Here is a 25,612-nt window from a genome sequence, read left to right as displayed (position 1 = left end):
CTGTAGTGTCGGAGTGGACACCATGACACTTAAATAAAAATAACAGGCATTCAGACTACTCCACGGGATAAGTGAGTGACTTCTTCACATACACCATAGGACGTAAATTGCAGTGCGTACCTTTTATAGTTTCGGTTGCTTGTCTGGATGAGTAGGCTCTGTAGTATGTAGTTGCTAAACCGGTCTGCAAAGAAATTCTTACTTCCTTGATGAGTGATAAACAAAACACATTGGACGTAAAGTGGACTATTTCCTCCCTGCCCCGCTAGAAAGCTACAACAGAGCAAACATAAATGTATCTAACGCTAACTAAAATGTCTCTACTCAAGTGCAATTTAAACCTGAATGTTATTTTGGTGCGATAGATAGTGAGGTTCCTCTAATCTTCCTATTGAATGTCACCACATTATTACAATGCTTTTCATCTGGAGAAATTGGGACTTTTGGTTTCAGGTTCAGACCTGCAGAAATGTTGTAAATGCCTTACTTCTACAGGAGCCAATTGCTTTTTTGGACTCAACTGGGAGTGATTGGTGCTTTGATGTTTTGATTGAGGGGAGAGTCAGGAAGCAGACTTGTTTTCCTTTTCATCGCTGTGCCTCTTTGCCATTTCCCAGCCCCCATAGTCATAGGCCTTAGCAATCGTCTGAACAGTAAAGAAAAGGGTTCATGCACACAGTTTGTGAAGCTCTCATTTACTCTAACAACTCAGCCGCGCTGCAGTTGGCACACTGTATGAGCCTAACCCACTGAAAACAAGAACCCGTTTTTTAGCTTCAGTGTGGTCAACAGTTAGTTAAAAAAAAAAGAAGAAATAATCTAATGTACAATACATTTTCCACTTATTGGCGTTTACTTTGTGGAGCTAATTAACAAAGAATTCTGTTTGCAACCCAGAATGACCAAAAGTGACTTTGTTGATAAGGTTGTATTTTTAAAATAAGAAAATCACTAAACTTTTCTATCACATTGAAAAGTTTGTTTCTCTGTGACTTCCTAAATCCCCCGGTGTTCAGAAGGAACACAACATTTCTGAAACAGCCGAGGTATTTTCAGTTTTTCCAGGGGTGAATTGTGTCACATTTTGTACGAGGCCTTTCTTTGCGTTTTGTCAGTGTTAACTACTCATATAAACCACCAATGCTGTGCGCTAACTGTGGGACTAAGGAGTAGGATAGAAAAGGCATTTCATTCTGAATGTGGCATAAGCAGTAAGTGCTCGGAAGTGCATTCAAAGACATTTAACATGTCTAAACACTTTGTAAATACTACAACACTGTAAATCTAAAATTTGACATGAGTGGATTTACGTTTACAGATCTATGCTTTGCTTCACTTGGAAAATTAAAGTAAACGTTATTGAGCGACTGTCTGAAATAAAATGGTGGAACAGATTCGCTCGTCATTCTTTTCAACATGTAGTTTGATGTGGCTTTGGAGTAACTGGTTTGTTAGGGATTAAGAAATCAATCTTGTAATGCCGGACTGGTCTGATGCTTCTATGCAGCGTTCAAACAGAAAGTGAATACAACGTTCCCTCCTCTGGCGTTTTAAGAAATCATGGCCAGGACACTCGCAACTCTCCAGCCTCAGTCTGACTCCTCTAAAGCCACACACGTCTGAGGTTTACAAGGGTTTCCACAGCACCAGCCCAAACTTTACCCTGTCTTCAAAAATTGCGTGTGTGTGTGATGAAAGCCACCCTGGTGCAGAGGAGGCCTGTCTGACTGTCTGGTTCCTGTTAGAGGCTGTTTGGTTTGCTTTCCCCTTTGGACGGGGCTGAAGCCCTAATCCGATATTCGAGGCCAGCCTCCTCCCAATCCCTGTCTCATACTGGTGTAAACTGACCCCACACAGGGTAACATCAAATGCACAATCCAATCTGTGCAATTTTATCAATTTAAAAAAAAGGGAGAAGAAAACAGTAAGTGTTCGAAATAATAACCCTTCCCTTTGGCCTACTATTCTTAAAATTGTTGTCACATGTGTGTTATTTTTAATGTGTTGTGTTAAGCGGCCTGTGTTGTGCTGAATTTTAACGTTGTGGTATTGTGGTATGAATTACGTTTGATCTAAAAAGTTATTTTTTTCTGTGTGTGTGTGTGCGTGTGTAGTTTTCTCCTCAGTGTGTGTTACGGTTATAGGAGTCAGCTCTGTCTCATTGAAAGTGGGTGTCTTGTAAAGGCGACAAGGAGAGAGCAGATGCTACATAAAAAGCTATTGATGCTCACGTAGAGGTAGAAACATAACCAGTCAGTGTAGAGTTATCAAAAAATGAGTATGAAAAAGAGAAAGTTAAGGACCGTCCTAAGCTGTCAACAAGGCATCAGCCGTCTTGTCTCCTGAGGGACGAAAGTTTTTGTGTATTGTTGATAAAATTTCAATGACAGCACTTTTCTTCTGAGAAAGTACCGTTTCATAGGTTTAAATGTGATTGAACATCTTAAATGCCTTCCTTTTCCTTTAAACTCTTTCTCAAATTGTCCATCTCTCAAGTGTATACCCTTCCGACAGCTGCGTATGTCTCCCTCACCCACCCAACATTTGTGCATGTCTACACAGCTGTTTCCATGGCGGAAGAAAGCTGACACCACCCATGTGTGTGCTGACTGCCCCCACCCTGCTTTAGTGGCGTGGACGTCCCTGTTAAGTTCCCAATATGTGTGTAGTCCCTCAAGGTCACTCTGGCCGAGTGACAGGCCCCTTTTTGAAATCCCCTTGCGTTGCAGTTGTTCATCTCCCTGAGGTGACACCTGCTATGGCGTATTTTTTTATTTCTCTTTACGATCTGCCAGCCAACAAGCTGCTTCAAATTGCTATATTTTCTCTTGGCAGGAGGAGACAGCCCATATAACATCTAGAGATGTAGCCTAGTAGTGAAGGCACTGTTGTAAGGTAGCGGAGCATAGGAGAAAGGGAGGGTTTTTATTTTTTGTCTGGCGAGTGTTTCTGTGGGGGACAGAATAGTCAGATTGATCGGAAATATTTATTCCATGCTACCCTTACCTTTCCTTACAGGCTCATTTTTGAGCTTTGTTTGTGTAATAGATTAAACGGTCCATTGTTCTATTGCACGCTGTGTGGCGGAGCCATGTGGTGCATAGTACAACTTGTTCCTGGCTACAGCACCCCCCTTTTTATATACAGGTTTGTGTCTGCTTATTTGTCTCTGTGTGCTGTGATATAACAGGACCTTCCCAAGAGAGCTGTCAGTGTTCGGAGGACAAACTGTCTGCTGTCCACCGTGGTGCCTGTGTAGGGAACTGGTCCTTTGGGAACAGCTGTTTAGAGTACAGATTTTTATAAATGGGAGAATGCATTTTTCTACCTGATGTTTCATGTTTCTGTCAATCTGTCTATATGGTCCCCCTCTTTTTTCTTTGCTGTCTGTGTGTGGCTGTTGCAGCACTGTACTTTGCCCACTATAGGTTGACCCTTGGCGTTCCTCAGCACAGGGCTAGGCCTACACTAACCTCTGACTTTCAATCAATTGAGCAGCTAACAAGATTGAGCACCGCTCACAAAGTACGATACAGTTTAGAGCCGTGAGAGAGCACAGATAGAGACAGACTGGAAGAAAGAATTGGGGATGCTAGGCCAGGACTGTTGTTGCAAGCAGAAACCTGTTATATCCCCCCACCCCAACCCTTTCTCTTCTCCCCACAATCTCTCCCAAAGCACCACTTATAAGCTGGAATTTAATTAACTGAGAGCCATTCTGTGAGCTGGTTTACTGAGTCGTCCCCACCAGTGAGAAAGCAGAAGGCTTTGTGCTGTCTTTCTCTGCCTGCCTCTCTTGCCCACATGCGGTCCCTCTTTCTCACTTTCTCCTCCCTAATAAATAATAATAGTAAAAGTAATATATTAGGTGGTGGCATAAGTCTGACAGGGTGAGGTGTCTGTGTTGTCTTCCTTCTGACGTTCCTCTGCCTAGCAGCCCTTCCATCCAGTAGCCCCACCGCAGTGCCTGTGTGAGCGTCAGTCCCTGTACCAACTCCAACCCTGGACCTATCTTGCTCCCCTGGCCCCACTCCAGCCCCAGCAATGCCACCCCCAGCGGGTGCAGTATGATAAAGTCATCCAACGACAGCTCTGGGCTCTTATCTCAGGCCTCAATCCCGTGAGTGCTGGGGCCTCCTTATCACTGCTGCCTCTGCCTGGCCTCCTGTCTCCGTGCCCTACCCTGACTGCCTGGCTGACTATCTGGCTCGCTGTCGCCAAAACTAAGTGTCTTCCCTTCTATTACTGCCTGCTGTTAGACAACACATTGCTAGAGGCAGTTTATCTCTGTTTTTTGTTATTCCTCGAGCCTTAAAGCAGAGCAATCACATTAAAATTAACAGCGAATAAGGTAGCCAGATGCACAGTGAATTTCGCAGAAGGAATTTCATTGTGTGGTTTCTGTCAAAGCGAGGGTCATGGTTCTGTGTGTTTGTGTGCTAGATAATGACAAGCAGTGTTTAAGAGGAAGATGAATTAGGGGATGTTGTAATAATTATGTCACAACAGCTCCCTGACACAGTCTTGTTCATTTAATTGGGTTGTTTATTCCTTTTTCTGAAATCATGGCTCCTCCCATTGCCCTTGACCCAAGTTATGTCAGCTTTTACCATTTTTTTTGTCTCATGTAAAAACATCTACGGGAAGTAACGCCCGTTTCAGACAGGAAAAGACCATGGAGGCAAGTCAGTGGTTTGTTTTTCCTTCAGACCGACAGGGAGAAGGAGGGGGGGAGCTGTTTTCTTGCTCTGGTGACAAGAGAAGCCTGCTCTTTTGCACTCTCCCACAGAGGTGGGTCTGTCTCTCGAGCTTTCTTTTGACTAATTTAGATTACATCATGAATCATCGCTCCTGTCCTTCCTCCACACATTTGTGTGGATACGCAACGCACAGTATTTCTCAGTGTATTCCTCAGTGTAGTGTATGTATGGGCCCCACCCTATTGCATACTTTGAGTGCTTCAAATAGCTCTGCCACCCCCTCGCTCATACTAGGGCCCCCTTATTGCCTCACTCTCTCTCTTTCTGTCTTTGTTTTTAAGAATTGTCACAACAGATATAGTGTCTAACAATTAGGTTTTTCAGAAATTATACCAGCAACATTTGTTACTGTTTCCTCTCCCATTTTTTATCATAGAAAGGAGGTGAAAAAATGAGCTGAATGCTCACTCTGTTCCTCTCTAACTCGCCCACCCTTCTGCATTCATTTTCTCTCTCCTTTCAGAGGAGGAATGGCAACCAAGTGTTGGCAGCCAGCTCAGGAATTTTACCGGGAGCACAGTCAGAGCACTTAACCTCCAGCCTGGTGTTTGTTTTCCCCACACAATCTCTCATAGTGTGTTTTAGCTCTGCTTAATATGAATGCCATCCACAGTGCGGCAATAGGAACTTCTACTTTGCTTTAAATATCTAAAAATGTTGAATGCATAATTTGTCTGTATTTTGTTTTTGCTTCACGGCTGGCACTAGCAAGCTCCATTTCACTTGTATGAAAATATCAAAGTCCAGTAATGTTTTCTTAAACCTTCTAATTTTGCAACACACTCACCTCTATCTCACGGACTGTTTATCTTTGTAACATTCCTCCCTCGTCCTCATCCAAACCCTCTAATCCAAGAGGTTGACTAGCCCCATCCTCCTTCAAAACACCCCAGTGGATCAGTCTGCTTGTGGTTTGCAGCCTTTGCCTTGGTTTCTTACTAGTTGCTGGCTGGCCGATAAATCAAACATGAATAATTTACCTGTCCCTCAGCAGCCCGTGTTGTTTCTGTGAGGCTTGGCAAGAGCAGGCGGTGCTGCCATAACCTCCCCTAAGGGCCACAGAAAGTGAGGTGGCAAGAGGTAGTGAAATTCCTCTGTAGCGTTCTGCCATCAAATATGAAGCACTGGGAACTCTAACCTTAACCAGTCTCAGCTGCTTCTCTGAACCTCTATAGCGTCAACACATTCTTCAATCCTTACATTTCAAAGCCATAGACTGTATAAAAAGATGGATGACACATCTCCACTAGGAGTGGGCGAAATGGCCCTAAAATAATATCACACATTTATTTTATATATATATCCTATTACCCTGTTTCTAGTAAATTATTTCTTATTTCACCGTTTAAATTCAGTTTAATCCTCCACCATTGTAGTGTTTACTCACAAACTACTTTAAGCTGCTCACCTTGCTAACATCAAATAACTAATTAAAACCAAACTCATCAGAAAAATGAACACTAATTTGTCCCGCCAGTTCCATAATGAACCAAAACTATTTTTACACGTCTCATAACAACATAAATATGGACGCGACAAAAAAGAACCATGTGTAAATATGTACACTCTGTTTACAAATCCCGCACTTAACTGCAGTGCCGCACTCCTAATGATACCCACCCCTACAGCTGGTTAGTGGCTTCACCCTGACTTTGGGAGGATGAGCAAATTACAGTTCAGATCCCTTCACTAAAACCAATGTTATTTTGTGATTATTATTTTTTTTTTATGGCGCACAGTGCGATCGTTCACAAAAATGTGAAGTCAAATAACATCAACATAACCCACGGTCTGTTCTTAACATTTAGACTTGTTTTCATATTGACAAAATGGTTTGCAAACAGCTTCTCTGACAATAACGCTTCAGTTTGCCAATAATGTTTTGTTTATGGTTTACCCAGGGTGGGTGTTGTTCAACTGGCTTTGTATCTTGAATGCAGATGATGTCTTGTATAGATGTTTGCTACACTGTTTTTAAATGGTGGTGTCCCTATAGATTTTCCTGATCTTGCTTGGAATGAAATTGACACATTGTGTGAAAATCTTTCTAGTATGTGTTGGACTGCCACTTTGGGATAGCTTTTCAGCACTGAGGAGAACAAATCGGTGCTGAAATAAGCATTGTCAACATTGTTCTAACCAAGTGTAAATGTTTTTCAGATGTTGTTTGACGTTAAGGCAGTAGTGATAATGACCCAACTGTATTATTTTAGGCTTTATCAGATCTCAGACCCAAATATCAGTTTGGTTCACCATTTAGAAAACCCCCTAAATGTTTTGGAAACAATATTCAGATATATTTCACTTTCACACAGGCTTTTATCAAATAGCTAAACACTTTGATTTGTATTGCTCCCACAATGTATTTTTAAATATACATACAGATTTATTTTGATCAATTGAAAAACATTTGTTGGTAGACAAAGACTTTTGGACTCCACTTACTGGTATGTTAAATAAGCACTGTTGCTATTGTGTTTTTACATGAGTTGCCTTTGGTGCTTGCAGCTTTACTTGCTGTGAAATAGGTTTGATCATATTTTCATATTAGATTTGAAGGAGAGTAGCCTCAAAGCAATAATGCTGATAGGCTTTCTGTAAAGTACAGTGAGCTCTCTGTTAGTGTGCAAGTTTGAGATGTTGGTAAAAGACCTTATTTCAGTTATGCAAGTTCATGGTGTTTCTACCACCTGTGCCAGCCTACCCTACCCCCAATCGCCCACGTCACTCTGTACGGGCTTGCGATTGGATGCCGATGCTTAAGTCATCAGATCAGAGAGGGGTTGCAAGTAGCAAAGTACTGCTCAACTTGTTTGCTATCTGCTTGTACTGATGGAATTTATGCTGGAGGAAGTTTTCACAGATTTCTTAAAGGAATGTCACACAGAGCAGCCACTTATATTCACATGTGTTTAATCCTACCTATTCAGCAATGTTTCAATTGTCACATAGTGACTGTCTAGCCTATATAGAATTACATGTGTTGCACAGTTGTGTTTTACAGTGGCAGTCTGCCCTGCAGTCTTGTGCTGTAATGTAAAACATGATTTGCTAAACATAATTTATGCCCATGTGCAACACTTCCAAACCCAAAGTTGCAGCACATGAACAAAGTCAGCGTTATACAACTGCAAGTGAAACCGTTTTGTGTCTGTTTTGTTTATTTAGTGGTTGTCACCACTTGTCTGTTTGTGATGAGGCTTAAGTCTGTCTGTCCTTATCAGTTCAGTGGTTGGGAGATTACGGAGCAGAAACAATGGGTGGTTTTGTATGATTAGGCTTTAATTGGTGAAAAAAGAGCCTCTTTAGCACTGTGTGTAACATAGGAAAGACTGGCATAAAAACCCACAGATAACTGGCAGGAAAGAATGTGCTGTGTATATGAAAGGGTTAGTGAGCATGAGGCTTGTCCCTGCTCAGTTGATTGATTGTGTTCGCTGAAAGGAAAAAGGCGAGCAAGGCTGCTGAGAGCGAGGGGAAGATAGTGAATGTGATAAAGAACAGTGGGGGGAGACAGAGATTCCTATGTGCTGTGAATGAGGTCATCTGGTTGGTTATGAGGAAGGTCACTAACCCTTCCCTCAGCTTCATACTCCACCCCTCTCTCTCTCCCTTCCTCCTCCTCAGCTAATGATACACAATGGCTTTTTGTGCTTTAATGGGCCAGACGTACACACTGGGTCATTCCTACCAGTTCACATACAAGTATCCACACAAGTGCTGTCTGTAAAACAAAACCAATACAGAAAAGCCATACAGTCTAGAAAAGCCATTGCCAGTGTAAGCCTCTTGTCGCAAACATGGCTTTCTATCACAAAGTGGACAGGAGAATGTTAACATGATTACTTGGGGTATATTGTGTGTGTGTGTGGATCTGTAACCATATGCTTTTAATTTTTTGTGATCCAGCAAGCAAAGCCATTTCCTTGCAATTATTGCCCTGTGTTAATGTACAGTGAATGAAACAATGTAAACATCATTATATTGAGCATATGATGAATGCACATCATGTGTTGTAGTGGTGCTGCAGTCAATCAATGGGTTAAATCTTAGGTTGCTAATCTATAATATAATCTTCACACTGGAGGCATCTACGGATTGCAAGAACACCTCCATGAAGCATCCAGTTTTACTTGACTTCAAGTTGACTTCTTGATTTTTGTTGTTGTTGTTGTTGTTTTCTAACTTGGTCTAGCAACAATGTCAGGCAGTGTGGCAAGGAGGGTATCTTTAGTTTAGGCTAAATTGGTTGTTTTTAAGTAACTTATGTGTGCAGAAACATTCCTGCTGCCATGTTTGACAGGTCACACAACTCCTAATTGAGGTTTAAAAAAAAAAGTTACTTTAAAGTAGTTTGATGATGCACAACCAGCTGGCACAGTTAGACTGTCTTTCTATGCCTTGTAGGTGCTGCTCCAGTACACTTTAGCCTTAACTCGCACCATCTCGGTTCAGTGTCATTGCATAGGAATGTTGCTCATAAAAGACTTACAAGGTGTTGCTTTATTGTCGCCTTGGATAAGATTACAGCTGCTCCTGTCTGTCTGGTGTATATATTTTCTTGCAGGATGTGCCAGGACAAGCTTACTGACATGGAGCACAGTGATTTTAGAGATGGAGTGATTTGACTCACATTGCTATAAAAGTTAGAATTTTGGATTGGATATATGTTTGTGATCACCTGCATTGTGTGGGTAAATTAAATCATTTATTGTTAGTGGTCCTCTAGGGAAGGTTAAAGGCAGCTTGGGATGGACGGTGTGTAGACACAGCAGGTGAGGCAGGTGAAGAATAGTCTGCCAGGAGATGGACTTTCTCTTTCTGTCCTCTCTAATCCTTCTCTCCCCTTCCCTGTTCCACCCTTCCTTTCCTCTCCCCTTCTCTTTCTTGGTGAGTATTTATCTGACACGAGTTTAGGGTGTTTGTGATGGGAGCTCTTCCTGCAACCTTATTTTTATTGAGCGTCTGACACTTTCGATGAACCAGATCTCGGTTTTCTCTCTGCTCCTCCACCCTCATCACCATGTATATAATCCTACTCTCCCTGTCTGCACCCCAGATGCATATACAGTTTGCTTTGCTTTCTCCCTTTTATCTCTTCCTTTCTGTCTTAAACATGTACATGCATCCCTCTCATCTGTTTATGTTATATTGCCCTCTATCGTTGTCATGGTGTTTTCCAAAGGAGAAAATCAGTATCTGTTCTCTTTAGGGAATGACTCATTTTTCCTGGCGTTGCCTTTTTACCTATTTATTTTAGTAGAGTGACTCCACAGCTCCCGTCACCCTCTTTTTCCCCTCTCTTGGTGTTCTCTTCTCATCTCCTGTTTCTCCAGGTTTTTCTTCACCCACTCCCTTCTTCCATTTGTTTTCTCTTTTGCAGCTTTCCTCTCTACTCGTATGTGTGGCAGAAATCCAGCCTTGGGGCTACATTGCCTCTTTCATGTGAGGACCAGTGGTGACATGAAAGGCCTGCTACGTGGTCTGTCGGTTTGCATCAGCCCAGCTCTCACTGTCTGCGTTATGGACCCAAGTATGCGCTTGGCTCTCCCCTCAATCACTCCCATGCTCAAATGTTGGTTGGTAGAGAACAACATGTCTGCACCCGCTGTAATTGTACACATGTACAGTCTATGCACTTGCAGAATTGTTAAGCCCTCACACCCAAGCGCTTTGAGGCATATCGATGTTTAAAGGCTTAAGCATAGTGGAGGCTTGGTTAATGACAGTTGAGTCAGCGACTGTCCCTCTTCTCCCTTTATGACACTCTGACCCAGAAGTTACAGCCATTACAACATCTTTGTTTTTTAAATGCTCGAAATGCTACATTCAGCGTGACTTGGCAGACAAAACAGATCAGCTGGGTGATCTTCAGGAGCAGACAACCAGACCAAACACACAGCCAAAGAGCAGCTCCTCTGATGATCTGCAGACAGAAGGGAGTAGGTCAGGGGAAGCCTTTTCCTCTTCTTTTCATTGTCTGTCCTTCAAGACAAGCAATCTTGATATCTGGAAGTGCATCAGACAGAGTTTTTCTAAAGCATCTCTAAACAGTGCCAGACCTCTTTGTTCCAGTTCCATGTACCAGTTTGACTTACCAACACTTGCACACGATCCATCCATGGATACTTGGCTCAGAACAAAGTTCTGGCAGAGGGAACATGCATATCCATCCAGATATTTAACAAATTTCCTGTATGTCTAATTTTTATTTTACAAGAGTAGGTGTTTGATGTGGTATGGCAAAATGGTATGTCAGGCTGTGAAAACAATGGAGAGCACAAAGACAGCAGCTATGATGTAAGTCTGTGTGTTGTCACACCCAGGGACAGTGACTGAATGGCTGTTGGAGTTGAAGAGATGGTAGCTACAAGCCCCAGCAGGCCCTGTGCCTGGGGATGAAACAACAGCTGACAGACACATATATACACTTTGTGATGTAACCTGTTTGTCTTCCAGTGTTCAAAACTCATTCCTTCCAAGGGTTTTTCTGCATAGAGAATTTAAGCGTCCTCAAATTCTGCATTGCGTTAAATGCACCACTGTCACCTGTAATTGCAACTGCAAAATCACTTCAAGATAATGAGAGGTGAACATAGCAAGATAAGATAACCCCTCCAGGTAGCAATGAGGAAGGGGAAAGTCAAAGTACCAGTGTTACGGATCAGCTGTTAACCGGTGACTTTCGTCTGAATGAGTCAGTGGTTGCTTGTATTGATGGTATACCGTACACAATGTCTTTGTTGAAACAGTTTGGGGAGGGGTGTTGTTGTTGATTCAACATCATGGACACTTTGAAGGCTTTAGTTTGTAGTGCTGTTGAATTGTTTTGCATTATACTGAGCAGTGTTTCAAATATGTTGTCCACCTCATTTATATTATTATGGGTGGACTGCATTAGTTGTAGCTAGGAGTACCTAATTAGCTGGCACCGAGCAAGTGTATATCGAAAAGGAAAGATGACATTGAGCTCTTTTCATTAATGCTTTGTTGTTGTTTTTTTTTTTTTCATTAAAATGCAATCCAATACAACAAGAACACAAACACAGCATGTGAAGCAAGCAGAGTTGAATCGATGCCTCTCTGGCACACTCTTATCAGCATGAATATGATAAGATTCCTAAAGGAGGGAGTTATTGCAGGGCTGTTATATTTGATTGCATCAGATTATAACTATATTTTCTTTGTAATGTTTATTTAAACTATATATCAATTATTTAAACTGAGGTTTGTATTAACACCAAATCACTATTTTTCAATGATAGTGCTTTAGATAGATAGCTAGATGGGACCTTGCGTATCTGTCTGTTTACATTTACTGTCCTCTTTAAATAAATCAAGTTTAAGTAGGTGACAAGGTGTTTGAGGTACCACCTTTGTCTCTCATTTTGATCCAGGAAAAACCCTTTTGCTATAGGTCAGTGCTCAGTGTGGATGTCTGACCATCTGTCACAGAAAATAGTACTGAAGATGAATTGCTAACGAAACATACTTGAAGGCAGGTGTTACTGTATGCTTCTCTCTTGGTTTTGTGGCATCAATGCTTTTCTTGTTGTAATCAAGATACCTCATTCCCTGATTATGAGTGAGGGAAAGGAATGTGGTTGTTCCTCATTCTGTCACTCCCCCACCTACCAAACACATAATTAATAAAGAGATTTTTTTTTCATTCTGTTTGTTGACATTCTCAATACTGCACTTCTGGCAGGCTCCTGCTGCTCCCATCTGTCACCGTCACCGTTGATGTAAGGATTTGCCCAAGGTTTACAGTTAAAATGCAGCCCATGTCTTATCCTTTCGCTGTGTTGCCATTTGACAGTATTTAACTGTGATGGAAATGACCACCTGAATGTTTCCATCTCCCATTTCATTCCCTTCACATTAACCATGTGGTTTTCTGTCAGTATACTTCATAATCTCATCATAAGCATGGTGCTTTCCTGTGTATTCAGATTATTTGGAAGCACATTGAAGCATGGGTAAATTATCCCTTTGGATCAGAGTACAAAGAGAGAGATTAGATCACATAGACACATAAAGTTAGAAATCTTTTTTTTTTAAACCGATGGTGGAGAGTATGACAAATTATATTCCTTCCCTCCCATCTTCCCCATTGGTTGTGAGCACTGTGGTTTCCTTAGTTACAGGGGTGGGGACAGGAAGCACAGTGCATGTTATCTTCCCCAGTCACGTTGACAGTCGGAGCCTTTCCTTCCTCTCTCTTTCCTCCCCTGACAGCTGGACCTTTCCTGCCATTGTTGCATGACAGAGGAGGCAGTTGTATGTAGGGGTAGGTGTAGTTGATAAGTTTTTTTTTTATAGATTAATAGTGCTAAGTGCTTTTAGATCCTCTGATCATTGGTCTACATTTTCAGCTCAGTTATTCTACCTAACTCTTTGGCCACCCTTTGAGCCATAGTCCTTCCTTATGTTCTAACAATAGCCTACTGACAGGAAATGTCAAGCAAAGGGATACCCCCTTTTTCACAGGCCAGAGGAAATGGTTCCAGGGCAACAGTCAACACAAAACAGGGCCAAGAACTGCTCTTCTAATCCACAGACATACACCCCATCAGCATGCATCCTGACTCTTCATCCTGTTATTCTTCCCTTTCCTTATCTCGTATTCTCACATCTTGTATAGCTCACAGCATGCATCCTGTGCTTCATTACACATAGCATCCCCTCAATTGTTGTGGGATGTGTGTATGTCTGTGCAAGTGCGGATGCATTTTTGTAAAAGTATGCCTGGGCCCTCAGGCCTGGAATTAAGTCATTTTTAGGGCAAGACCACTTTGGCCTTTGATAAATACAAATTTATTGGGGCATTGCGGGCCAAAATGTAGGGCACAAAAGCCAAAACCAATGGTGCAATAACAATAAGTGATAATTACATTGTATGAAGACAAAACAGGATCAACAATTAGGAGTCAGTGTATTGAAATACAGTGATGAGTTTATTTAAACTGTACACTGAATGTTTGACTTTTCCACAAAATGATGTCTTTTTAAATGTGAACTCATTATATTTATTGTTATATTTTAATAATAAAATAAAGTCTATAAATAAGGCTAAGGGTGGTCAAAATGATCAACTATTAGTCTGAGATCATAGGAGCATTAAAAAAAAATTACTCGCTACCAGCCTCCGTTGGATAGCTGTGCTATTTTAGTGGGAGAAGACAGTGGGAATGTGATGCGAACTGTTCCAAAAGATTTCTCACTAAAATACGTGCTGTTTGGTGAATCAGATACACGTCGAATTAAACACCGACTCATAACCTATTAATTCACTGTCTATCGTGAGTGTGACGGTATTTGAGGAGTTTTTTCGGCCGTTACCAAAGTAACAACCCGGTTTGCTGCTTCCTGAGATATATGTGCAGTCTGTAAGAAAGTTTATTTGACAGCAGAGTTTATTTCTATTATTTCAACACGGATTTGTTGTTCACAATGTGACATTAGCATTATCAGGGAAAAACACCTTTCGTGGCATTGCACTGAAAAAGTAGCACCCAGTCAGATCTCACAACAAGTTATAAACTCTATGTACGTTCGTAGTTAGCTGACACTATGCAGCAATATCCCGGTAAGCTTTAGACACGTGTATTAATGCTTATTAATGTTAGCTGTTTGTGCTTATCACATAACGCTTATTGTTAGCTAATGTTAGCTAGCGTGTTAGCTGTTAATGTTTATTGGTTACATTAACACAGCTGTCTGTGGGAGTGGGAGAAATCTCGTGCTACTGTTGTCTGATGTCCAGCGTGATGACAGACACTGGGAAATGTGAGTTTACTTGCTGCGTCGCATGTAGTTTTAAATGAGGAAATTCGCAACTTTCTTTTAAGGGCACAACAGCCAGTTCAAAACAGGGCATATCGTGTGGGTAGTTCATTTTAGAAGGGGCATTGAGGCCACACTCCGGGGCATCCACAACACTTGTCAGTGGATTAAACAGTTGTGCTTCTAGATACCTAAGTAGTGCTGAAAGTAGAGTTAAATGGGTTAAAACAGAGAGTAAGGGAGGGATTCTTGTGTAGCACGGTGTAGCAAGGCTCAGGTCTCGCTTTTATTTGTCTGCCTGATTTCACTGGCAGGTAAAGTCTGTGAAATGAGTTCCCACGAGATGCAGAAGAACCAACAATCTGTTTGGCTGTTGCGCGCGTGCTTTGTTCATGCTTTGTGTGTGTTTGTGTTTATACTAATTAATCCACCAGTTCTGAATGCTCCTGTCATAACTAAGCATCCCATTTAGTATGCATGAAGCCATGCAGATACAGGTTATATCTCATGGAAGTAAAAGGTGGCCTTCTTCCTCCAAGCTGTTTCTTTTTAGTATATCCTCAAATTTGTAAAACCATTTTCATCTCATGAGGCTTCTCTCTTAAAGCCAGACTGTTAAATGACTATTGCTGTGGCTTCCAATTTAACGCTACATATCGCTCCCCCTCTAGATGGCAAAAGCAGCAGTAAAATATCTTTGCTTGGTATTTTAGAAGGAGCCTGAGTCTGCATTTGTGTGCATTAGGTTGGCTGTTTCAGCTGAGCTAGGGTATTGGGCTACTTTAAAAGGTGAAGCGAGGAGAGAGGAAGTATTAGCACAGAACTCCAGCTTTTGCTGTGCTGGATTAGAATAGAATATTTTCGCAATCGCTGAATAATTAGCAATATTATGAAACTACCATGAGAAGGAGCTTTCGGCATTCTGTTAACTACCACACTAACACGTCCTGCAAGGGAATTATATCTCTGTGAGGGTGTGAAGGAAAGAAAACAGTTTCTGTAGTTTTCCACCTTCGCCTTGGGGTGCCTCCCTCAAACTTAAGTGTGTGTGAGTGTGCATGCACTCACAAGTTTCACCCCAGGATCCTGTTGAAAGTCCCCCCACGCAGAGAGTAATGAACGTTGGCCCCTTGTGGCAACCATTAAGAGTAAGCCATTTATGGTTCAGTATTGAGCCAGCCCTCCCTGCCAGTTTCACCTCACTCTATGGTAGACCCCACTAAGTGCGCAAAACTGGTACTCCTATGGCTCATTAAGCTGCCAGCGTGCCCCCCACCAGCACACAACCCCATAAAGCAGTTCCACATCATCAAATGTGATGATCCCTTGTTCTAATTTTAGTCTGAGGTCTTAATAGCTCAACAGATACTGTTTTATTTCACTGTTTTAGCTTGGGATGAGATAGCATGGTGGTGTGAGTGAGGAGGATAACATGGGATTTTGCTACAACGTTTCTAGGAATCATGTAAATTATTTACCCTGGTAGTTCAGTCAAATGTGACTATGAAAACACCCTTTAGTGAAATATGTCTTAGAAAGAGATGCTACTTTTTTTTATACCAAACTTTCGATAATTTGTCTTCCCAGTTGATTGGCCTGAATGAAAGACAACCTTGATTTTTAAAAAGTCAGAGTTCAGGAGAGAGAATCCTGCCTTTTGCAAGACTGATATTGTTAACATCTTTAAACTGTAGTGTTACATGTAAACAAAAACGTCAAATAAAAAATGAAAACAAACCAAATAGATCACATTTTTAAATGGGATAAAATGGGATTAAAATAAAATACATAGCAAAACATGGCCTGCCGGTCTTTCTCCTTCCATCTTACCATTCCAAAGACAGCTGGCATTAATGTGTGAAGCATTTTGGCAACTTCCAAGTAACAGCTCTAGTAATCACCATTCTGTCATTTCATTTTTTAGACACGTACTAACACTCTTGGAAGCTGCCGGTTTTGGGACCACAACAACATTTTCTGACTGTTAGCATTTTTTAAGACCGTCTTTGTGGTCTTGCCACATTAGGACATTCTGTAACACTGTATTTCTTGGCCACTTGACAGTTGATTAATGACTTTGCCTCACTAATTATCATGATCTCAAAATTGGCATCATAACGCCTTCTCAAGCCTCAGTTAACTTGACCTACTTTTGAGCCACGTTTTCCAGGACAATCACTGCACCTGTTCATCTTTTACTGCTGGTGCTGCAGTTGTAAAGTGACAGTAGTCACTCGAGTCAAACTGATCAGCTTTGCCTGAGGAAAGCAGCTTTAGATGCCTTGTGATGCCTGGTATTAGGCTGATAATATCTGGCACTTGAAACAGATTGAATTTAACACCAATTAATCTTAAAGCGAAGGTGATCAAATGTTCAACTCTGCAGAGAGACTGAATGAGTCCTCCCTGTTCAGGGGGATTTAAGATCAAAAACCTGTAATGTTCGAAATCATGCCATCTTTTCCTGCTTGCACATGCATGCTCAATTCAAGATTTAAACAGATGGGGGGGAAAGTGGCTCGGAAGCTGAGGTAAATATAGATAAAAATGTGGTTGTTTTCCAAAAAAACTACAGCAATCACAGATACACCTAAAAATGTGCCGGTGCTGAGTGAAACAAGACTCATGCGAGGAACAAGCCTTTTCACTTTAAAGCTGTGCACTTTAGCAATCACAAAGCCTGGGTACCCGTTGCAAGCGAAAGGATTTGGCCGTTTAATGCATTCCTGCCCTTTATTCACGGCACAGACGACTTTATCCAAGACGACACTCCACTTCAACAGTTTAGGGGTTTGGCAGGCCAAGCATATGAAAGACGGAGGTTTCTTTTAAAGCAGAGAGCAGAAGTATAGTGTGCATTGGTGGGGGTGACTGAGCCATGAAAACGTATGCATTTCTGGGTCTTATCGTCAACTCACAGCTGCCTCTCTCTCTCTCCCCTCCCTCTTTGTGAAGGAAAAAAATGTTTTCTCATGCTTCTGTCTTATTTTTACTTCCTAATCTTTGATTTAACAGTAGGCCTACACTGCAGAATCCTTTGATGTTCATGCACAAACTATTCCTGTGCTGTTAATGAGTATGCTGTACCAGCATAGTTAAGAAAAGCATATGTATTTCCGTTATTACAAGGAAAATACCAAGTTTAAGTTTGAAATATCCTGTCCTTAGAGTTTGCTTTAGGGAATATTTGCGTTAGTGAACTTTAATGTCAACACCCTGTAGCCAGAGGGTCATTACTTAACTTGCCACTGTTTACAATTTACCAGATTCTAAATGTAATATAATGGATAGTAGGAGTGTGACAGTACACATTAATCACAAAATGTTCAGTACAGGATGCTCTGTTCGGTATGCAACTTGTTTCAGTTTTCCAGACCCTATGAACCAAATAATTATGAGGGAAGGAAGATTATGGTTTCCCAGTAAATAATTGCAACACTGGACAAGCAGGAGTATGTCAGAAGAGAACTGTGGATCAGCACTGTTCAACCCAATTAAGGCAATGTTATGTCTCTGGAAATGGCTACATCAAACAAACCAACTAATTTGGGACAACATTACCCAAGTGTGTCTATTACTTGCAGTAGTCTAAAACACTCTAGGGTGCAAGTCGTTCTCCCCATGGCATCCAAGCAGCCTCTTTCCACAGATTCAGAGAGAGAAAAGGCAGTAACGAACGGCATAGAGCGTTTATATTGCTGTGGATCTGGGACTATACTCAGTCGTAGAAAACACCAAGTGCTTGAGTCCCCAACAATAATGTTCATTCACATCCGAATAGTTTCGTAATTAAGCTGGAGCATAATAGACATATTGTCTTTTGTTTTCATTAGATTACTTATTGGGTATCTTCCAAAGTTCTAAGTCTTTTTAGCAGAAAATTCCCTGTTTGTGTTTCCCCTTAAAGTGCACAAACACAGAGGTAATTTTGTAAAAAAAAAACAAAACAACTAACTTTGGAAGATACACACTTGATTTGACTAACCCAGACTGTTGAAGCATCATATTAGCTTTGGCTGAACTTTTGGCACACAACAGCATTTTGGCACAGAACAAGGTCATCCATCTCTTACATAGGAGTTACACTAATAAGGGATCACCTCACAGCCAGTACGGACAGGAGGAATATGCAGTTGCAGCTACCAAAAACTTTTTTAGTATGGCGTGTGCGCATTGTGAGACAGACGTGGAAAAGTATTAACCTATTCTTTAAATTTAAACTTTGATAATGTCTATGTTCTCACAATATATTTTAACTATCAAATTCAAACAATAGTACTAGGGCTGCACAATTAATTGAAATGTAATTGTAAATAATATAAAGAGTACGGTCTAGACCTGCTCTATAAGAAAAGTGCAATGAGAACTTCTGTTATGAATTGGTGTTATATAAATAAAATTGAATTGAAATATTATCGAAATCAAACCGCCGTTGTTTGGTTTAATGTAAAAAAGCATAGCAGGCATAATGACGGCTCTTCTTTACGGCAGTATTGCGGGACCTCTGTGTAAAAAGGGCTGCCGAGTCAGGGCAATGGTGAGCCGAAAGCAGTCACAAGTGTGGTTACGCTTTTCAAAACTCACTGCAATATTTGTAATGCAAACTGTAAAGCTGGCCCGGGCAACATGTCTAACCTGAGGAAACTCTTAGTCAAACATAAAATGTATTTAAAAGCTGAAAAGCCGAAAAGCAAAGTCCCCCGCAGCAGCCGTAGTTAACGTTAGCACGCCTGCAGCCAGCGCCGAAGAAGTTAACTTACCCTCCATGGACAACTAAACTTTAAGTGAAGCAGTGAGGTAAAATTTCTAAATAAATAACAATGTTGAAATTAAGAAGTTTGGACTCGGACAACTGAAATAACAATTTTGTTATTACAGAGAGAGTAAAGTACCGTTGGGTACCAGTACCGAAGTCCAGGTACTGGTACCGTACAGGTATCAGTAACCAACCCTCTACTACAGTGCTGCAGAGATGCCCTGGCCTACAAATGTTTGTTCTCCAGATGCAATAAAACATGTTTGCTTGGTACAGACCCGAGCAAATGTCACATCATCATTTCAATAGTCATTTCTAAAATGAACATTCCCACTAATCGTGAATCATATCGCAATTGTAGTATCTGTCAAAATAATCGTAATATGATTTTTTTTACCATATCGTGCAGCCCTAAATAGTACTGAAAGATACATCTCAGCTTTGCTTTACAGTGACTCATCCACACAGTTCCTGAACCCTGACATGATGTGGATATCAGCGCTGGCCCCCACAGGCTGAGTGGTCTAAATGGCTCTAGACAGAAATGACGGTGCGGTTTGCTGGCAGCCAGAGGGAGAGATTTATGTTGTGTGTCAGGGATTCGCCTAAGGCAGGCTGGGTAAAAAGCTCCAGCGTCAGGTCTTTAAGTAGATAGGCCACTAAATAAACGACTGGCGTAACAAGGTTTCTGGATCTTCTCCTCCCCATGCCAGGTAAAAAAATATTAAAAGACAGAAACACTCTCATACACATACACACATGCTTACACATCTCATGGGTAAACGGCAAACCAAGACACAGAGGAGCTATGCTGTCATGCATATGATGCATATAAAATGCTTACACAAACCTATAGTAACACAATCTCTTTTAAAGGCATACACTATGGTGCAGAAATTGCATAAAGTATATACATGCTGGGTTTGCAAATGTACACATGCACGTATCCCGAAAGCAGTACGTTCCGCTCTCTGATCATCAATAATGAGCTGAAGCTGCCTGAAAACACACACGTAGGTAATGACTCACATAACGTTAAGCTATGGTCCAACAATGCACAGGAATGCGTGTGTACTGACACAAACTTAAGTCCACAAAGGCTAATACATGTAAAAACAAACACCCAACTAAACATGCAAACACAAGAGCTAATGAGCTTTTGTGTGTTTGTAGGCAAGGCTCTCCTGAGATAGTGAACCTACAGAAATAATACTCCACATGGAAGGAGGAGGGAAACTGCCTTAGAGAAAAATCTGCTTAACAAATTCAGCAGGAAACGAGCAGGAAACACTGCTACATCTCTCCTCTACCTTGCTTTACTAGCCACTGCCACATATTTAGTCTACTGACAAAGAGACAGGAAAGACAGTTTGTTACACATCAACCCCACACTCTCCCTCAACTCAACTTACTTGTTTAATTATTTTACCATGAAGACATCAATGGAAACAGGTGCTACGAAGTTGCAGTTCGTAAAAGGTAAATATAAATGGGAATATTCCTTCTTCTACCTTTTTTTTAAAGACAGAACACAGTAAACTCACATTAGGATTATTACAACTACATATGCAACACATTTATATTTTGATATAAAAATAAAAAATGTAAAAATGTGTATTGTAGAGCTACACCTGAAGAGCAAGACTTGCAATTTGTTGAAATCAAGTTTGGTTCGAACTTGGTTTCTCTTATAAAAAAAAACAGACTGACTAAGCAGACTAACCCGTCTATCAAATCAAACCATGAGGTGAACACATCCTTACATTCCTAATTACGTCAGAAATACTGAGAAGTTGGACATGCAGTTTACCACCTCCTCTAATCTGGCTGAACCTTTGAGAATATGTATGCTAAAAGCAGAGTGTGGAGGTGTGGTGATGGCCAAGAACAGCAATCAGTAAAGCCATTAATCATAACCAGTGGCAAATGCAATGTTTTCTGGGGCTGTCACTGTGACTGCATGCAGGAAGGGGAAGAAGTGCCAAGCTGAATGTGGCTTTCTGTGGCTGCTGGCAGCAACGGTGACGGTGTGCTATAGGAACGTGTCATAGCACGTTAGTTTGGTGATTAAACAAAGCAAACAGACAGTGCAGACAAGGAAAGAGGGGCCAAAGGAAAGGCAGAGCTGAAGGGAGGCGAGAAAGAAGCAGAAATAGTGATAAAGTGGGACAAAAGAGACTGAATACACCGGGAAGTGAAGAATATACATTTTCCCATTCCAGAAAAAAATACCACATTAGCCTGTATTGGAAATTATATTTGAAAAAATTGGGTTCTTAGATTTGACGAAATGTCTTTACCAACCAGAAAATAGTGCTTGCAAAAGAAACGTTACACACTGATTACTCACCCATTACAATTCTTTTGCTCTCTCTTTCTCACTCTCACGCACACACACATTTTTTTAACACGTATATGGACAGATGTGCTCTGGTCAGGACATTTTGCTGTGAGCCACAGTGTGAGGACACAGCAGTTATGGAGCAGGTCTATTTTTGGGCTCTTAATGGACTTGTTCCCATTCTCTAGTGGAGCAGGTCTAGCTGAATGATCTTCACCAGTCTTAAACCTGATTACAGTATCTCCTTCTGGACTACTCCATTGTTTTTAATTTTACTTTTGCCCTCTCTCTCTCTTGCCTATCTCTTTGCTCCAACTTTGATTCCCCAAGTTTGTCCTCATGCTGTGTTTATATTCATTACATCATGTTAGATGCAGAACATTAGAAAATAAGGATGCCCAGATCGCGTTTTTTGCCACCGACGTCTTTGAGCCATATCTGCCGTGTATTAGCCGATACCGATCGTTTTTTGTTTTGTTATAGCAGCTCGTATAGCAGTATTAAAAAATCAAGTACCGGAATACCTTGAAGCGCTTAAAAAGTCCTTGAAATTCCAATGAATGACCAAAGTTTTATTCATCAAGTCATTATAATTTAACTGCCCAGAATCAGAAATCGCTTAGCTTTTTTTTTTTTTTTTTTTTTAATTCTGATGCATCACCATCTCTCCCTGTCCTTAGTTACCAATCACAAAATTTGCCAGGGAAGTGTAGATTTAATCCAGCACTTATCTGTTTTATACCATCTGCTGACTCCTCAGTCCTCCTAACCGGCAGCAAGCGATCAACAACTGCTAGGCTAAAAACAAGGCAAACCTAGTCTGTTGCTAGCCACATTTTGGCCTTTGTCTCGACTCAAAAACTGACACCCATAGAAGCGCTTGATCTCAGTTTGAACCGTAGCATCTGCAGATTATTTCCATCCATAAGATCCATTACCGTTAGACATGACATGAGATGAATAAATCATCGTTTTCGTTAGTTTCGTTGCCATCTTGATTAGAAGGGAGCCTGCCGTATGTCGCTGCTATGTGTCTGCGCGGTCGCCATATTGGAGAGGTCAAGATCCTAGAAAGCATTAATCTCGATCTCCAGATTTGTATATTTTTTCTGAATATCAGCTGATAACGGTTGCCGTCTGGGCATGCCTATTAGAAAATATTCCTACCTGAAGTGGCTATTCTGTCGTCTTATGCCTTTCCTCTCTCCCATCTCAACCTTTCCTGAACTGCTTCCCTTGGTTCAGCCAGTGTAGCTTCTATGTAATCATGTTTTTGGCATCAGGCTCGGTAAATCAATGAGAAGCTTCCCTATCCCATGGTGGTGGAGTTCATGGTGGCTGGCTGTCAAATATCACTCATTTAGATGAGTAGATATGCTTAATGGATTTGTTTTTCTCTGTCCCTTCTATCTTTTCCTCCCTTGTGCACATGACTCTCCAGCCTAGTCCTAGTTCTACTTTGTCTTATCAAGGAGTAATAGTCTCTGTGTGGGTAAAAATCTGAACATATGCCCCTTAGTGCTGTTTTCACTTTTTTCACTTTTGGTATGGCATGGAATAGTCGGCCTGCTAAAGAACCAATCGTGGAAGTGGTAGGCGCTAATCAAAGTGCTAATTGTGCACATTCATTCATTTAAGCTTCATTACATGAAGTCAACACATTTCATATTGCTTATCAGTAAATACATTTTTGTATTGTATGTTTACTCTATAAGCGTTTTATAAAGTCAAAACATTATTTTAAAGACTAATAGTATAATCACGTTACTAAAGTTTAATACTTGGGTCACATAATTACAACTGAGCTAACAACCCTCCACTGAAGCTGTTGAAAGGTCCAGAAAAAACTAGTAAGTGGACATCAAGTTTTTTTGTTTCAAACCGCATTTTTCAAGGTCAAGAATAAACATTCACACTTAACATCCACCCACCACACCACACTTTGATTCTTGGCTCTCAACTTACAACCACTTCCTCTCCCATATTTCTCAGTCCACTACCTCTCAAACCGCCTCCACCTGCCATTCTCCTCACCCACATCCTTCCCTTTGGGCACTCATCTCTCCCCATTGCCAAGATCACCAAGAAGAAGGAGAAACGGTCTTTACTTGAGCTTACAAAGGGCAGATAGATCTGTAGCCACAGCCTGTGACATTTTCTTTTTTCACTGCAGATTTGAGAAAGGGCAGAAATTGAGAGAAACAATATAGAGAAGGATAAAATTAAATGTGTTTTAACTTACAATGAGGCAGAAAAGAGCAGTGCAAGTTAAGAGGAATACAACTACACTCTGCTTGTTCAGCACTGTGGTTGTAATTCTCCCTCTTTCCTCTGTCTTTGTCTCATCAAACCTACTCTGCCCTCCAACTACTCTCAAGGTTGATTTTTTTGTTTGTTCCTGACAGATGTCTGGGTAAAACACTAAACCGAGATATTATGATCTCTTCCAGAGTGTGTGTGTCTGTGTGTGTGCAGCCACCCCCCACAGGTAAATAGACAGCTCTGACAGAAAATGCTGTTTATGTGTGTGGTTTGCTGAGTCAGGTTGTGGATGACACACTGACACTGAGCTGAGAGATGGCTGAAGTGGAGTAAGAGTGGATCTGTTACTGCCCCTCATACAGCTAAAGCTACAGTTAAACACATAGATACTCCAAATGTTTGACATCTAATGCCAAAGTTCAAGGGAAGTTTTCATTTGATAGCCTACCCTTCTCTTACTCCAGCTGATTGTTTTTCTCTTTTGTCTGTTCTTTCCAAGATTGTAATCCTCAGTCTCCCTCCGTTGTGTCTTTCTTACAAAATCAGCCTTTTCTGCCAGGGTGGACAGCTAGACAAATGATTTTGTCGGCCGTGCAAGGCAGGGGGTAACTTTTTGGGTGAGTGCAGCGCTTCAGAAAAGACTTGCCGTGCTGAAATTAGAGGTTGTCAAATGCCGCACGTCTCCACTGATGGCCCAGCACGGCCCCCTAATGTTAATGTGGCATTTCAGCGAGAGGAAATAGAATTAGAAGGCTGGTGGCTGTTTTGTGCGCACTTCTTTTTATGTTCTCGTTATCTGAAAGACGAATGTTCCTGGATGCATTGGACTTTGCAAATAGCATACAGTCTGTTTGCTTCTGTTGTAAGGTATGTGCAGAGAACTGATTTTCTAACCTACAGACCATTGGCTGCTCTTCACCCGTCATTGATGGCTCCTACACACATGCTTAGCCCACCAGTGGTCTGTTAAATAGCTCTTCTGTGTTTATTAATGTTAGCCTGAAGAGACAGACACAGCAAGTAAGGTTGTAATATTTAAAGTAAGTATGAGCGTTTCATTTTTGCCACGCCATTTAGTAGAGGAAATACTAACTATGAGTGATAAGGCTATGGATAGATTTGCATATCCATCAAGGAGTTAGAGATTAAATTTATGACTTTGTGGTTAAAATATTGTTTCTTAAAACACAAGGCCATCATGTTCAAGTTTTATGGACTTGAGGGTTCTTTTGGACATAGAACACAATCACTTCTAATTAACTGTCCTGTTTTTATATTCCCATTACTCTCTGTGTTATGCTGTTCCGATCTCCTCCCTGTATGATGTGTCACTGCCAAGCCCCTCTGTTCATACACAAAGCCTGGATGTGGCCTGAAGCCGCTGGTTTTGGTTAGGACTGATGTAATCTGTCCTCTGGGCTAGATACCATGAGGATGAATTCATCTTTAGGGAGGAATGGGAGTATCGGTGTGGACCAGAGTGCTGAGCTCATGTTGTTTGGGAAGGAGGCACTCTGGGCTGAGTCTCCTGGCTTGTTTGTATGGTTCAGATGTGTCCCGCAGGTGTTGTCCACACAGCTGCAGGCCAGATGTTTGTGTATGCTTGTCAGTGTCCGTGAGTCCATCAATCACACATTTGTCAGTCTGTTGTCGACAGTTTCCAGAGAAAACACTTTCAACTCAACAGGAAATCCCCACAAACTTATT

General features: G+C 41.3%; 1 protein-coding gene and 1 long non-coding RNA gene across 7 annotated transcripts in view; one reads left to right on the top strand and one right to left on the bottom strand.

The window, feature by feature from the left end:
* Positions 1–20,586, bottom strand: part of LOC122861993 — a 32,100-nt gene extending 11,514 nt beyond the window's left edge. Inside the window, exon 1 of the long non-coding RNA XR_006374617.1 lies at positions 121–20,586. This is a non-coding gene — a long non-coding RNA (uncharacterized LOC122861993). The remainder of the gene's footprint in view (positions 1–120) is intronic.
* qkia (QKI, KH domain containing, RNA binding a) overlaps positions 1–25,612 on the top strand; it is an 83,784-nt gene that overhangs the window by 1,683 nt on the left and 56,489 nt on the right. The window contains exon 1 of one of the 6 annotated variants that reach the window (XM_044167130.1): positions 20,718–20,781. The exons of the other annotated variants lie outside the window; for them this stretch is intronic. Within the exon in view, the coding sequence (XP_044023065.1) occupies positions 20,733–20,781 (49 nt within the window). The 5' untranslated portion in view covers positions 20,718–20,732. Of the gene's footprint in view, positions 1–20,717; positions 20,782–25,612 lie in introns of those variants that run through there. 6 annotated transcript variants of the gene reach the window in all.

This window comes from Siniperca chuatsi, linkage group LG15, assembly GCF_020085105.1.
Source record: "Siniperca chuatsi isolate FFG_IHB_CAS linkage group LG15, ASM2008510v1, whole genome shotgun sequence".
NCBI lineage: Eukaryota > Metazoa > Chordata > Actinopteri > Centrarchiformes > Sinipercidae > Siniperca > Siniperca chuatsi.
This window is presented reverse-complemented; position numbering and strand designations above follow the sequence as displayed.